The 16,397-nt window shown below is 45.8% G+C and overlaps 1 protein-coding gene across 6 annotated transcripts in view; it reads left to right on the forward strand.

Moving 5' to 3' along the window:
• Positions 1–14,466, forward strand: part of LOC132382283 (polyhomeotic-like protein 2) — a 163,713-nt gene extending 149,247 nt beyond the window's left edge. For all 6 annotated transcript variants that reach the window (XM_059952387.1, XM_059952386.1, XM_059952388.1 and 3 more), the window contains 2 exons: positions 8,300–8,546; positions 10,417–14,466. In XM_059952387.1, the coding sequence (XP_059808370.1) occupies positions 8,300–8,546; positions 10,417–10,571 (402 nt within the window). In that variant the 3' untranslated portion in view covers positions 10,572–14,466. The remainder of the gene's footprint in view (positions 1–8,299; positions 8,547–10,416) is intronic.
• Positions 14,467–16,397: the final 1,931 nt, after the last annotated feature.

The raw sequence follows: 16,397 nt of genomic DNA on the forward strand, positions 1-16,397 counted from the left end.
ACAGATAGAATGGATGTGGAGAGGATGAGTCTAGGACCAGAGGGCACAGATAGAGTGGATGTGGAGAGGATGTTTCCTGTAGTGGGGGAGTCTAGGACCAGAGGGCACAGATAGAGAGGATGTGGAGAGGATGTTTCCTACAATGGGGGAGTCTAGAACCAGAGGGCACAGATAGAATGGATGTGGAGAGGATGTTTCCTATAGTCGGGGAGTCTAGGACCAGAGGACACAGATAGAGTGGATGTGGAGAGGATGTTTCCTGTAGTGGGGGAGTCTAGGACCAGAGGGCACAGATAGAGAGGATGTGGAGAGGATGTTTCCTACAATGGGGGAGTCTAGAACCAGAGGGCACAGATAGAGTGGATGTGGAGAGGATGTTTCCTATAGTCGGGGGGTCTAGGACCAGAGGACACAGATAGAGTGGATGTGGAGAGGATGTTTCCTATAGTGGGGGAGTCTAGGACCAGAGGGCACAGATAGAAAGGATGTGGAGAGGATGTTTCCTGTAGTGGGGGAGTCTAGGACCAGAGGGCACAGATAGAGTGGATGTGGAGAGGATGTTTCCTGTAGTGGGGGAGTCTAGGACCAGAGGGCACAGATAGAGTGGATGTGGAGAGGATGTTTCCTGTAGTGGGGGAGTCTAGGACCAGAGGGCACAGATAGAGTGGATGTGGAGAGGATGTTTCCCGTAGTGGGGGAGTCTAGGACCAGAGGGCACAGATAGAGTGGATGTGGAGAGGATGTTTCCTATAGTGTGGGAGTCTAGGACCAGAGGACACCGATTGAGTGGATGTGGAGAGGATGTTTCCTGTAGTGGGGGAGTCTAGGACCAGAGGGCACAGATAGAGAGGATGTGGAGAGGATGTTTCCTACAATGGGGGAGTCTAGAACCAGAGGGCACAGATAGAGTGGATGTGGAGAGGATGTTTCCTATAGTCGGGGAGTCTAGGACCAGAGGACACAGATAGAGTGGATGTGGAGAGGATGTTTCCTGTAGTGGGGGGAGTCTAGGACCAGAGGGCACAGATAGAGTGGATGTGGAGAGGGTGTTTCCTGTAATTGGGGGGAGTCTAGAACCAGAGGGCACAGATAGAGAGGATGTGGAGAGGATGTTTTCTGTAGTGGGGGGAGTCTAGGACCAGAGGGCACAGCCTCAGAACAGAGGGACATCCATTTAGAACAGAGATGAGGATGGATTTGTTTAGCCAGAGGGTGGTAAGTCTGTGGAATTCAAGTGGAGGCCAAGTCATTGGAAACGTTTACTGTGAAGGTGGACAGGTTCTTGACCGATAAGGTTGCCGAAGGTTACAGGAAGAAGGAAGGAGGACGGGGTTGAGGGGAATAATTAATCGGCCAATTGAATGGCGGTGAAGACTGGGCTGAATATCCTAATTCTGCTCCTATGACTTACTTAAGCACTGTGGAACCCGGGTCTAAGCACTGTGGGATGATCCGGTGGGATCTCAGATCCAAGCACTGTGGGATGTTGCTGTGGAACCCGGGTCTAAGCACTGTGGGATGATCCGGTGGGATCTCGGATCTAAGCACTGTGGGATGTTGCTGTGGAACCCGGATCTAAGCACTGCGAGATGATCCGGTGGGATCTCGGATCTAAGCACTGTGGGATGATCCGGTGGGATCTCGGATCTAAGCACTGCGGGATGATCCGGTGGGATCTCAGATCCAAGCACTGTGGGATGATCCGGTGGGAACTGGAATCCAAGCACTGTGGGATGTTGCTGTGGAACCCGGATCTAAGCACTGCGAGATGATCCGGTGGGATCTCAGATCTAAGCACTGTGGGATGATCCGGTGGGAACTGGAATCCAAGCACTGTGGGATGTTGCTGTGGGAGTCCGGGTCTAAGCACTGCGGGATGATCTGGTGGGAACTGGGATCCAGGCACTGTGGGATGTTGCTGTGGGAGTCCGGGTCTAAGCACTGCGGGATGATCTGGTGGGAACTGGAATCCAAGCACTGTGGGATGTTGCTGTGGGAGTCTGGGTCTAAGCACTGCGGGATGATCTGGTGGGAACTGGGATCCAAGCACTGTGGGATGTTGCTGTGGGAGTCTGGGTCTAAGCACTGCGGGATGATCCGGTGGGAACTGTTGTATCTGGATACTTTTGTGATCCAAAAGATCTTTAGAAGTCAAGAGTGAGGGATAGAATAATGCTAGCAATATTATTGTTAAGAGAGCAAAGAAATCATTGTTACTTCAGATTCGATGCAGCACAATAAAACACTCTTAAGATAAAGAACACAATAATAATACAAATACACAACAAATATAAACACGTGAGATAGCTCATACAATCTATCTGTGTATATGTCCATAAAGTGACGCTAGGCACAGGAGTGTTTGTACGTGTGACTCTGGCAGGAAATGATAAAGTAGTGGTGTTTGGGGGTGTGGAGGGTGAGTGAGTGGGTTGAAGAGTTCATTAGCCTCATTGCTTGGGGAAAGTGACTGTTTTTGAGTCTGGTGGTCCTGGTGTGGATGCTACGTAGCCTCCCCCCTTATGGGAATGGGACAAACAGTCCATGAGCAGGTTGGGTGGGATCCTTCATGACGTTATTAGCCCTTTCCCAGCACCTTTCTGTGTATGTGTCCTCGATAGCGAGTAGGTTGGTGCCGGTGATGCGCTGGGCAGTTCTGACTACCTGTTGCTAGGCCTTCCTGTCTGCCACAGTGCAATCTGTAACAGGAGCATAACTTCTACACCTTTCCACTGAAGCATAAAGAACAGTTACTTTCTCTAACACAACTGTCCTTATAGCGCTGAAGTGCGGTCGTACGTTGAGGAGTTGGGACCAGATTATTTTTCCTTTGCCACGTCTCACACAAAGAGTTTGGACTGAAAGCTGGCTGTCTTTCCAGGAGACGGTAGGCCTGCATCATGAAATTGGGTTTGTTTAGTACAGTATTAAAACCTCTGGAGGACAATGGGACTGTGGCGGGTCGGAGTGGAGGGAGTGGAGGGTTATGGGCTGAGTGCGGGTAGGTGGGACTAGGTGAGATTAAGGGTTCGGCACGGACTAGGAGGGCCAAGATGGCCTGTTTCCGAGCTGTGATTGTTATATGGTTATATGGTTTAGTATTAAAACCTCTGGAGGACAATGGGACTGTGGCGGGTCGGCCCCCATGCACTGGGAATGAAGCCAGGGTTTGTGGCCCATCTCCGAGGTAGGCGATTGTGTTCGGATGTCCAGCTGGCTTCTCCTCACTGAATAGGAGCCGGAATGAAGAAAAGCCCTGCAGAGACAATGGCTGCAGCTGGTGGCTGTTTGCAGAGCGGAGCAGGGGGGTGGTGGAGCATAGCAGCCTTCAGATTAATAAAGAGAACAATCAAAGACGCTCGGGGACTGAGCAAGGCACAAGTACCCCACAGAAGGAGCCTGGCCCTGGGCCAGGGGCTTACAGCACCGCAGTAAGCGTGCGTGTGCTTCTTCTCTCACCCCACCCCCACATAAAGAGACACGCCACTGGCGATTGTCCCACAAGCAGTATGACTGATCAACACCTCCACCCACAACCACCACTACTTTATCATTTCCTGTCAGGGTCACCTTATGTACAGACACCCCTGTGCCTAGCATCATTTTATGGACATACAATTGATCTGTGTGTATAAGCTATCTTATGGATTTATATTTATTGTGTTCTTTATCATTTTTTTGTGTTGTATCAGATCTGGAGTAACAATTATTTTGTTCTCCTTTACACTTGTGTACAGGAAATAATATTAAACAATCTTGATTGTTGAATTTTGAACAACTGCCTTCAACACAGTGCCCATAGTCCACCAGATCACAATCAGAACCAGGTTTAATATCATGACATACGTTGTAAAATTTGTTGTTTTATGGCAGCAGTACAGTGCAATACATAAAAAATTACTGTAAGTTATAATAAGTGGTGCAAAAAGAGAGAAAAACGGTGGGGTAGTGTTCAAGTGTTGCTTCATTGTCTGTTCACTGGGCTTCTGGTCTCCACACTCTGCCGAGCAGTTGCTTGGGCATTCTCACTGCCTGAGCTGGGTAAACAAACTGTGCGATGGGAAGCCCAGAGTTATCAGTGAACTGCCCTGCAAGAGCTCCAGGGTATCCTACATCCCCTAGGATACAAATGGAGGAACGATTACAGCCACCTTAAAGCACATCAGAATCAGGTTTGATATCACTGGCATAAGTCATGAAATTTGTTAATGTAGCAGCAATACATTACAACACATGTGAATAAAAGCTATAAGTTACAATAAGATGTAAATGAATTAAATATTGAGTGTAAACAGCGTAGAAAATAATTATTGAAATAGAGTTCATAGGTTCATTGTCTGTTCAGAAATCTGATAGCAGAGAGGAAGACGCTGATTCTGGGATACTGACTGTGACGATAGGAATGAGAAGGGGATATGTCCTGGGTGATGCGGATCCTTAGTGATGGATCGGGCCTTTCTGAGGCATCACCTTTTGAAGATGTCCTCGATGCTGGGGAGGCCAGTGCCCGTGATGGATCTGGCTGAGTTTTCAACTTTCTGCAGCTATTCCCAATCCTGTGCAGTGGCCCCTCCGTACCAGACAGTGATGCAACCAGTTAGAATGCGTACAGCTGTAGAAATTTGCAAGGTCTTCGGTGACATACCAGTTCTCCTCAAACTCATGAAATATAGCTGCTGTCATGCCTCCGTCGTAATTGCATCAATATGTTGAGGCCAGGATAGATCCTTGAATGTTGACACTTGAGGCAAAACTTAAAATTTTTCATCATTGTGTTGAAGCTCCTTCCTGTGTGGCCCTGATCTGAAATCTCCAGCCCTCCAGGATCTTTGCACTCCCGCTGTTATGTTTTGTAACTTCAAAACATTAAACTGATTCAAAGTGTTAACTTTAAGCAACAGGCACACACATCCTGTGGTAGCATGGCGATGTGTGCAATTTATTTTTACATGTAACCCACAATAAACTATTTCAATGAACAATAATGCTTAATCAAAGAAGACTGCTCAAATATTACTGAAATATTAAATACACAACACTCCTCCCTGCTAAGCTGTAAACTCCAAAACAATATGGAATGCACCTCAACTGTATACACAGTATACTAGATAATACAACTACTATACAGACATCCACAGCAAAGTAAATTTTAAATTGTCCCATTCAGGCTTTAATTGTTGTGGGAGGATTGTTTACTCCTGTGAGATCCTGACCAGGAGGGCAGTGGGGGATGGTGTGTTGCCACTCTGCTGGGCAGGTGAGACTTGTAGCTGGGAAACAAGCTCAGTCTCGGGCCTTCTCCATGGGGATTGTAGGAGTTGACTCTTGAAACTGCAGGAAGTGGTCCTGACAGCTCCGGACACCTTTCTTTTCCTTCTCAGTTTGTGCATCTTGATCTTGGGAAAATACATTTAGTTCACTGGAGTATTCTCATGTTAATCCTTTACAATCTGATCTGATAAATCCTGTGTTTTTGAATCTCCATTGATTCCTTTCTTTTTGGCCTTCCATTCATCCAGCTGGGCTTTGGCCTTTGCATCTACTTTTACAAGCAGCTTTTTGTCTCCCACTTGTAGTTCACGCAATAACCTTAATGCACGCAGAGTAGCTTCTTGTTCTTTATATTCACAAAGGCTGAATGCTTGCAGTTTTCCTGAAACTCCTTGAACTCTCAGCTTAATACCAAGTCACATTTCGTAAGTAACTGCCTGATTAGCGTATCTCAAATACGTTGCTGCCAAAACCTGTTGTAGACAGGCCACTGCTTTTGGCACTTTCATGATTCCTCTGAACACCATGGTCCTTCCTTTGCTTACCAAACAGAGGCAGACACCATCTCCTGTTTATCCTTCGTAGAGCAACGGTTCATGGTGTTCAGCATGGAGAGAGAGATGGCATCATGCAGTACCTTTCCTAATTTGCTTTCACTTGACATTAATGCAGGGAATGTGACATGAAAATTATAAATGGATCTCCGATCAAGTTGTAGTAGTCTCAGCCAGTCACGTCCCCACAATGCTGGCCCTCCTACTTTTACCACATACAAGCCCAATGTAGCTTGTTGACTATTGTATTTCACTGTTGGACTCTCCTTCCTTTTGATTCTGCTTATGAAACCTAAAGCATTCTGTAATCAACAATGTCTTTGGATTTAAATGTTCCAGCATTATGTTCACAATGTCAGTGAAACTCATTTCTGCTGGCTTGGTTGGAGCAGTTAATCTTTGAAGTAAACTGTATGCCTTTAAACCCAATGCACTCAGCCAAATTGGTACTTGTTTCTCATTGGATATTCCATTTGCTTCAAAGTAGTGTTCAATTGGCTCAATATACATGAGCCAGTTATCTGTTGAGTAATCAAATATGTTTATCTTTTGGATGTGGCCAACTATTTCTGCCTTTTTTATGATTCTTATCATCTGGTACTAACAGTTTATGAACTCGAGATTTCTTGCATTTACTAACTTTTTTTAAAAACTTGACTCACTGCTCTTGCTGTGCTGTTTTTTTACTTCCTGTTCCTCGCTGCGCTTTTTTAACTCGAACATCTTGCTACACTTCAAAAGGTTGGTAGCCATCTTGGGTTCATTTTAGAAAATACCTCATCACCACTGTTACGTTTTGTAACTGCAAAACATTAAACTAATTGAAAGAAAATTTGCCTCTACCATCACCCCTAGCGGGGCATTCCGTGCGCCCACCACTCTCTGTGTTAAATGAATGAATAACTAACTAACTAACCCCTGACACTCCACCTATACCTTCCTCCGATCACCTTGGTTTTGCATTGCATTTTCTCAGTACTTATAATATGTAGATGTATGTATGTGGGTTTACTTCATCTGAGCCAATTTCCTCCCACATTCCAAAGACATACCGGTTAGTAGGTGAATTAGTCATTTAAGTTGTCCTGGGATTAGGCTAGGGTTAAATAATTGGTTTCTGAGCTGTGCAGCTTGTTGGGCTGTAAAAGTGTGATCCACATTGTATCTCTAAATAAAATAAAATGTTCAATATTCTGTACTATTTATGTATGATATGATCTGTCTGGAAGGCATTCAAACAACATACACATAATGCTGGGGAAACTCAGCAGGTCAGGCTGTGTCGATGAAAGTGAATAAACAGTCAACACTTCGGGCTGCACTGATCCTGATGAAGGGTCTCGGACCAGCTTTTTGTGCATGTTGCTGGTAATGGGTGAGACCAGGTGGGTTGGGGGAGGGAGAATGAAGTAAGAAGCTGGGGGGTGATAGGTGAATACCTGGAAGGCACGCAAACAACAGCTTTATCTCAGTTTACTGAAATAGCTTTGATGGGTGGCCTCAGTGCCTCCCACAAGACACTGCGTCTTTGATGGTTGGGTTTGGTTCTGGGGGAGACTTTGGTCCATTGGAAGCCTGAACGATTGCGAGAAGGGTTGGGGGAGAGAGTGAGGGTGGGGAGCCACAATCAGCGTATGCAGCTTGTTAGAGTAGGCAAAGAAGTGGCAGATTGAATATAGAGTAGGGAAGTGTATGGTCATGCATTTTGGTAGAAGAACAAAGGCATAAAGTATTTTCTAAATGCGGAGAATCAGAGGTGTAAAGGTCCTCATGCAGGATTCCCTAAGGTTAACTTGCAGGTTGAGTTAGTGATGAGAAGGGCAAATGCAATGTCAGCATTCATTTCAAGAAGACAAGAATACAAGAGCAAGGATGTGATGCTGACGCTTTGTAAGGCATTGGTCAGACTGTACTTGGATTATTGTGAGCAGTTTTGGGCTCCTAATTGAAGGTAAAATGTGTTGGCATTGGAGAGGATCCAGTGGAGGTTCATGAAAATGATTCTGGGAATGAAAGGGTTAATGTCTGAGGAGCGTTTGATGGCTCTGGGCCTGTATTTACTGGAATTTAGAAGAATGGGGGAGGGGGTCTCATTGAAAGGCCTCAATAGAATGAATGTGGAGAGGATGTTTACCATAGTGGAGGAGTCCAGGGCCAGAGGGCACAGCCTCAGAATAGAAGGATGTCCCCCTTTAGAACAGAGAAGAGGAGGAACATTTTCAGCTAGAGGGTGCTGAATCTGTGGAATTCATTACCACCAACAGCTGTGGGGGCCCAGTCACTGGGTATGTTTAAAGTGGAGGTTCATATATTCTTATTTAGTCAGGGCATCAAAGGAAGAAGGCAGGAGAATGCAGTTGAGAGGGATAATAAATCAGCCATGATGGGATGGTGGAGCAGATGCGATAGCCTAATTTGCTCCTATGTCTTATGGTCTTTTGGCTCTGACCACCTTGCATTGTTTACCTCAACAGTCGCCAGTGCCAGTGGGCCTGAGTCAGGAGGACTCCAGCCGAGGGTCAGATAACTCCAGCTACGAGGAACCTCTGTCACCAATCTCTGCCAGCTCCTCCACATCACGGAGACGCCAGGCAGAGCGGGAGCTCGATGTCCACGAGCTGAGGATGCGGGACCTGATGGGAATTGGGCACCACTTCCTGCCCAGCGACCCCACCAAGTGGAATGTGGAGGACGTGTGCGAATTCATCCGCTCATTGCCAGGTAACGCTTGAGTGACGGGCAGATTCATCGCTGGGGGAGGAATTGCAATGAATGATGGGTAGCTTCAAAGACTCATAGAGCATTCACCTGACCAATGTCCTCCGTGGGCCATAGCTTACCATGGATGTTGCACCCTACCTGCCTGCAGTACGATATGGAGAGCAAGCTCTCCCCCTCTCCACGCAATGGTAGAGACTGATACAGTTTGGCACCAGTGGCATCGCAGGAGTTGCCAGTCAGCGTTGAACTCAGCATAGATTGCCTTAGTGAGTCCAGCTCTGGATTTTTCCTCGGAGTTTACTCCCGAAGCCTTCCCCATGAGGGGGTACAGTGGCAAGTCAGTGGAGATTTGAGATCAGAGTTTCTCTCCGAGATGGGTTGCCAACCACAGCAGACGAGCTCCGTCTGCCCAGAGTGACTAGTTTTAAGGCACCAGTAACCTGACTGTGAAGCTTCTCCTATCAGTAGAATTGGTTTAACGTGAAGGCCAAGAGCTGGATTTGGTTGTCAATGGCTATTTGAGATGCACACTATTAGGAGCATTTAACAGGTAGTGGGAACTTACCCCTACTACTCCTACCCCCGCCCCCCTCACCCAGTTATGACAACCTAAAGGAACAATGGTGGACTATAGTACAGAATAATCCTTCTGCACAGACTAGATGAGCCAAACTCCAAGATCAATCTATCCCTTCCCTCCTTCATGACCCTCTATTTTTCTACCATCCATGTGCCTATCTAAAGAGTTTCTTAAATGTTTCCAAGACAATTCACTCCACATACTACCACTGTGTGTATTTTTTTAAAAACTGACAACCCCCTCTATACTTCCCTCCAATCACCTTAAAACTATGCTCCCTTGTATTAGCCACTTCCGTCCTGAGAAAAGGCACTGTCTGTTCATTCTGTTGATGGCTTTTATTGTCTTGTACACTTCTATCAAGACACCTCTCACCCTCCTGCGCTCCAGAAAGAAAAGATGTAGCTTGCTCAACTTATCCTCACAAGACATGCTCTCTAATCCAGGCAGCATGTAAATCTCCTCTGCACCCTCTCCAAAGCTCCCACATCCTTTCTGTATTGAGGTGAACAGAACTGATCACAATATTTCCAGTGTGGTCAAACCAGGGTTTTGTAGAGCTGTAACATTACCTCATGGTTCCTGAACTCAAGCCCCTGACTACTGAAGATCAACACACCACATGCCTTCTTAACAACCCCATCAACTTATGCAGAAACTGTGAGGGACATGACCCTAAGATTTCAGTATTTCTAGTGTTTCTAGTTTTACAGCAGTTTCCAAAATTTGTAGGAACTAATTTCTAGTTTCAGAATAGCAGCATCTGCAGCTTTCTGCCTTTCTGATGGCAATGCAAGGATTGAGTGTTGTGACTTTTTGATTTAATAGTGTCGTCATGGTACAGTAACATAGCAGTTAGAGTAACACTTTACAGTGCAAGTGATCAAAAGTTGTCCACACCGCTTCAAGAGCCTGATCGCTGAAGGGTAAAGATCGGGGTTGAATTCCCACTGCTGCTTGTAGGGAGTTTGTCCATTCACCCTGTGACCACGTGGGTTTCCTCCCACAGTCCAAAGACACATGGGTTAGGGTTGGTGAGTTGTGGGCATGCTATGTTGGTGCCAGAAGCATGGCGACACTTGCTGACTGCCTCCAGCGCAATCCTCGGACTGTGTTGGTCATTGACACAAACGATGCATTTCACTGTATGTTTCAGTGTGCATGGTACAAATAAAGCTGATCTTTATCCCAAAGGCACTGACAAACAGGCAAGAACACCTAGTGAGAACGTCCCTGGGCACTCCGTGTAACTGTCCGGCCGGTAAACTCCGTGTTCTGTTTTGCTTCTAGGTTGCCAGGAGATTGCTGACGAGTTTCGTGCCCAGGAGATTGATGGGCAGGCCCTTCTGCTGCTTAAGGAAGATCACCTGATGAGCGCCATGAACATTAAGCTAGGACCTGCCCTGAAAATCTACGCCAGGATCAGCATGCTGAAGGATTCCTAACCAAAACCCTGGAAACGTTGTGGAACTTTGGTGTTCCAAGTGGCAGCTTATCTTAAAGCCAAGGATTCTAGTCACTGTAGATGCTGGTGGTCTTTGCAAAGAGAATTGAGGTGCGATGCTCCAGAGTAGAGCAAGCACGCTATCAAACAATTGGCTTCATGAGAAGCCTGCAGTTTGGGTACAATGTGTCCCATTCGAGGAATTTACATGGTGCTATCCCAGTGGTAACAATAAAGACATGAACGTTGGCTGAAAGAGTCATCTCACCAGATGAGCCAATATGTCGAGTGTTTTGAAGATAACTTTTTACCGAACATTGTACTGTAACTCCACTAGTGATTATGTAGCTGAAGAGATCTGCTTTTCTGGATATAGATCTGTCCCAAGGTTGGTTTCTGTTTGGATCAGCATGTTTAGAGTTTAGGCTTTCTTTAGATTGGTTTGATAATCAACAGATCCATTCTATGATCTTATAATGTGCCTGGAATCACAAATTGTTACTGTAAAACTACTCTTTGTAACTGTTTAATGCAGGGTGATGATGTTTCCGTGTGGACATGCAGCTTCAGAGTGCTCACACGGTGCCAGTGACTGAGCTGTGTGTGTTCGAGTTCCTCACACTAACTTCCTGCCGAGATTTCTGTCCATTACTCTTTCAGGACCACTTTTCTGAACCAGACTCCTTAACGCAGCTGAACAGATCAGACTGCTGTGATTTCTGATATAAATCTTGGTTCTCCAGATGTTGGGAGGGGGACAACTGCGGATTCAAAGAACCTGTCCATAATATTCTTCTGATGCTGTCTGTCTGTCTAACCCCCCGCACCCTACCCCCACCCGTTTGATTCTGGGCAGAGGGGATCTGCAGATTATGTGAACAGGGGAGACGGATCGCAATAGATCCCAATGTCAGATGTGTCCGGCACCATCAGCAGATTTATCACTGATTTCCCCCACCCATCTCCACTCCCCTTCACCTCTGAATCAGAATCAGGTTTAATTTCACTGGCATATGTTGTGAAATTTGTTGTTTTGCAGCAGCAGTACATTGTAATAAGTAATAATTTTAAAAACTAAATTACAATAAGTTTATATAAAAAAGAAAATAAAATTAAATAGTGCAAAAAGTAGGGATGGGGGAGGAAGTAGTGAGGTAGTGTTCCTGGGTTCAATGCCTTTTCAGATATCTGATGGCAGAGGGGAAGAAGCTGTTCCTGAAATGTTGTGAGTGTGTCTCCAAGCTCCTGTACCTTCTCCCTGATGGTAGCAATGAGAAGAGGGCATGTCCTGGGTGATGGGGTCCTTAATGATAGATGCTGCCTTTTTGAGGCTTTGTCTTTTGAAGATGCCCTGGATGCTGGTGAGGCCAGTGTCCATGATGAAGCTGGCTAATGCAGAGCTGTGAATCAGTGTTCAAGGTGGGGTACAGGGCTGCAGTCCTCCTGTCCTGCTCAACCATGGGCATTTTAGAGTCACAGAGCTGTACAGCACAGAAACGCCCTTTTGGCCCATTTGGTCAGTGCCAAACTATAATTCTGCCTTGTTCCATTGACCTTCACCTGGACCATAGCCCTCCACACCCCTCCCATAGAATATAGCGACTAGTCATCCATCAGTTCCACTCAACTAGACCGGGCATCCCAGGGGTATGAACATCAATTTCTCCACCTTCCAGTAATTTTTTCCCCTCCCGTTGTCCTCTTTTTGAATTCCTCATTCTAGCCTCTTACCTCTTCTCCTCACCTGCCCATCACCTCTCCCTGGTGCCCCTCCTTCTCTTTCTCCCGTGGTTCCCCCCTCCTCTCCTATCATTTCTTCTTCTCCAGCCCTTTACCTTGTCCACCCACCTGGCTTCACCTGTCATCTTCTAACTATCCTTCTTCCCTGACCCCACCTTTTCATTCTGGCATCTTCCCCCTTCTTTTCCAGTCCCAATGAAGGGTTTCGGCCCAAAACATTGCTTCTTTATTCCTCTCCCTAGATGCTGCCTGACCTTCTGAGTTCCTGCAGCATTTTGTATGTGTAACTCTGGATTTCCAGCATCTGTTCAGTGTGTTGAATTTGTTCTGGTGATACCATGCAAAGTTTCATTGTTTATGCAGAGATAGTTAAAATGGTACCTCTCCCTGCTGGATAGTTAATTCTCAGCCGTTCCTTCATTGCACTGAGTATTAAAGACAAATTCTACAGCCCCTGCTCTTGTGTCACCACCTTGGATGAATTTCTAAACCCCAGGCCATTATCTTGATAACACCTGATTGCAATTTAAAAAGGGATCCAATATCAGTCCATCTGAATCCAAATCAGATTTAACATCACTGGCATGCATCGAGAAATTTGTTGTTTTGCAGCAGCAGTACATTGCAATAAGTATATAAAAAAATTAAATAGGTCATGCAAAAAACGAGGGGAGAAATAACCTTTGCCGCCTTTCTACGACCATAGACCATAAGACATGGGACCATCTGGCCCATTGTGTCTGCTCCGCCATTCAACCACGGCTGATCCTTTTTTTCCCGCCTCTTCAATCCCAGTTTCTGGCCTTCTCCTCATAACCTTTGATGCCATGTCAATCGAGATCCTATCAATCTCTGAATCTTTATATTCATAACAAGATTTTTTTGGTCCTTAAAGCAACACCAAGATACCTTAAATGCCAGAATGAAAAGTGGAAGTTTAGCCTTCTCATGCCCCAGATAACTAGATTCTCAGAAAGGCTGTGCAGCTATTGCCTTGAAGTTAAAATTTTATAGACATGGATAATCAAACAGTTTAAAGTACATTTATTGTCAGAGTATTTATAACGTATACAACCTTGAAATCTTCCAGGCAGCCACAAAAAAACCATAGAATCCACAAAAAAAAAACACACACGGGAGACGGTCAAACATCCAATGTGCAAAAAAAAAGAACAAATCATGCAAGCAGTTTTTAAAAAGTAAACAAATAACAGAAAACATGAACCACAGAGCCACAGAGTCAGTTCAGGGCTGAGGTGAATGTCGATGGCTGCAGGCCACAGACACGGTGTCTGTTCAGCGCTGAGGTGAGTGTCGATGGCTGCAGGCCACAGACACGGTGTCTGTTCAGCGCTGAGGTGAGTGTCGATGGCTGCAGGCCACAGACACGGTGTCTGTTCAGTGCTGAGATGAGTGTCGATGGCTGCAGGCCACAGACACGGTGTCTGTTCAGCGCTGAGGTGAGTGTCGATGGCTGCAGGCCACAGACACGGTGTCTGTTCAGCGCTGAGGTGAGTGAAGCCTCACTCGGAGTGGAGAGCTGAATGCTGGTTTGTCCTTTGTCCTCATCTTTGCTACTACAATACAATGCTTTTTTTGTAAAGGTCTTGGGAGGTAAAGCCCCTTTTAAAGACTGGTAAATTGTAATCACAGTGCATTTAGTATTTGATGGCCGGAGATTCGCCCTGAGCTGGTAACACATTGTAACCTGCTTGCAAAGTAGATTGAAATCACTCAGGCTGAAGTTTGGAAGCGCACTGCCACACAGTTACTTTCCTATTGTGTCGCAATACAACAAAGAAAGTCTGCCTCAATCCAGTCTGTTGTCAGGTGATCCCTGTGACCCCTTTCCATCTGTTCTTTGTAGGGACGCTTAGCATTTTCAGCATAACAAAGGGAGAGGCTTTGGGGACAACTGGAGACAGCTGAACACTCACTTTGTTCCCAATTCTTGGTGTTTTCTAAGACTATTTCTTGTAGGAGGAAGCTGTGATGTGGCCACACTTCTGTCTGAGTCACACTTGAATTCTGTTGCTCCTGTGAATGATTTTGTATTGTAATTTGTTTGTAGTTTTTTAAGCATTATTTAAATCTATGAATTACTGTCTTTCATTTATGTATTTTTATAAAACTAAAGGAATTTTTTTCTTGTCAAATTGGGAGATGTCTTAAATAAATCCCTACCTGTAAGACTGAAAGCCATAGGAACAGTTTTGAGCTATTCGGCCCCTCAAGCCTGCTCCACCGTTCCATCTTGGCTGATTCTTTAGAGATACAGAGCAGACCAGGCCCAACGAGCTGCACCACCCAGCAAACCTCCTAACTAACCCCAGCCTAATCACAGGACAATTTACAATCACCAATTAACCTGCTAACCGGTATGTCGTTGGATTCCTTACAGACAACGCTGGAGTTGAACTCCAAACTTGCCAAGCTGTAACCGCATCGCACAGACCGCTACACTCTCAACCCACTTCTCCTCAAAACCTGTGATTCCCTGACTAATAAAGCATCTGTCTGCCTCCACTTTAAATATACCCAATGCCTGCACAGCTATGTGTGGCAATGAATTCCACAGATTCACCACTCTCTGGCAAACTGGATGAGATTCCCGGTGTTTTTTTAAATCGGGGGATGCTTATTCCTTGCACTTGCTCGATGGGTGCAGCCCAGTCTAGTAGTGATCTGTCAAGTCCCTGGTGATATCCAGTGCCCCACGGTGAAAAGCTGGATGAGACTCTGCTGCCGATACCCTCCCAAGTCATTTGCACTGCAGTAAGATGCACTTATGAAAGACGCCCATTTGTAACCAGGACTTGGCTGTTGGTGAAACCATTTCCCACAGGACCCTGCCTTCAGGAGAAGACGGGAGAAATTTGGCCATGGGGAGAAGGGGTGGTGGTGACAGCTTTTTGCAACAAAAGCAGCATCAGCCTGTGCTCTGAGAATGGCCTGGTGTCCTGACCAATCGAGCAATCCGGCTTTGCATTCCTCTCCTGAGAAATTCAACAACCAATCGATGATTTTATTTAGAGATTCAACCTGGAACAGGCATTTCTGTCTGCCCAGCTGCCCACCTATTTAACCCTAGCCTAATGACAAGACAAATTGCAATGACCAATTCACCTGCTAACCCATACATCTTTGGACCCACACAGTCAGGGGAGAATGTACAAACTCCTCACAGACAACGATGGGCATCAAACCCATTGCTGACTCTGTAATAACATAATGCTAACTACTGTGCTATCATTATAAAAGTCAGTTATAGCATAGAAACAGGCCCTTCTGCCAATCTCATCTGTGCTGAACTATTAATCTGCCTAGTCCCATCGATTTGCACCTGAACCATACCCCTCCCATTCATGTATTTATCCAAATTACTCTTAAATGTTGCAATGGAACCCAATTCCGCCACTTTCACCAGCAGCTCATTCCACACTCTCACCACCCTCTGAGTGAAGAAGTTCCCCATCAGGTTTTCCCTTGAATATTTCACCTTTCACCCTTAATGCATGACCTCGAGTTCTGGACTCCCCCAACCTCAGTGGGCGAAAGGGTCAATAGAACACTGCCTGTTGCCCAGAGTTCAATTCTGGCATCCTCAATAAGAAGTTTGTACATCCTTCAGTGACCATGTGGGGTTCCCTTGGGTGATCCAGTTCCCCCGCCCCTCCAGGATGAACGCATACCGGTTAGTAGGTTAATTGTTGTTGAGCAGCAACCTTGCTGTTTCTTTAGCACTTTTTGTCTTTTTTTTTACGAAGCTGAGTTTTTTACTGATGGAAAGCATGCAACGAGCCAGCCGGATTTGAACCTAGGAGCACTCGTCTCGAAGAATGCCTCTGGTTTAGGTTAACTGGTCATTGTAAATTGTAATGGGATTTACAATGCCTAAGATTGAATAGGTACGTGGCTGGTTGGGTTGGAATATATTCTGCGCTGCATCTCTAAATAAGTAAAGGAACAGTGATAAGAAACATTAACTATGGTACCTCTTGCCGTTCACACCTCCAGAAGCTCTGAACCTGTTGTACCTCCTGCCCACTATAAACTACCATCACAAATTGTGTTTTATCTAACCCTG

This window comes from Hypanus sabinus, chromosome 27 (assembly GCF_030144855.1).
Source record: "Hypanus sabinus isolate sHypSab1 chromosome 27, sHypSab1.hap1, whole genome shotgun sequence".
Classification (NCBI taxonomy): Eukaryota; Metazoa; Chordata; class Chondrichthyes; order Myliobatiformes; family Dasyatidae; genus Hypanus; species Hypanus sabinus.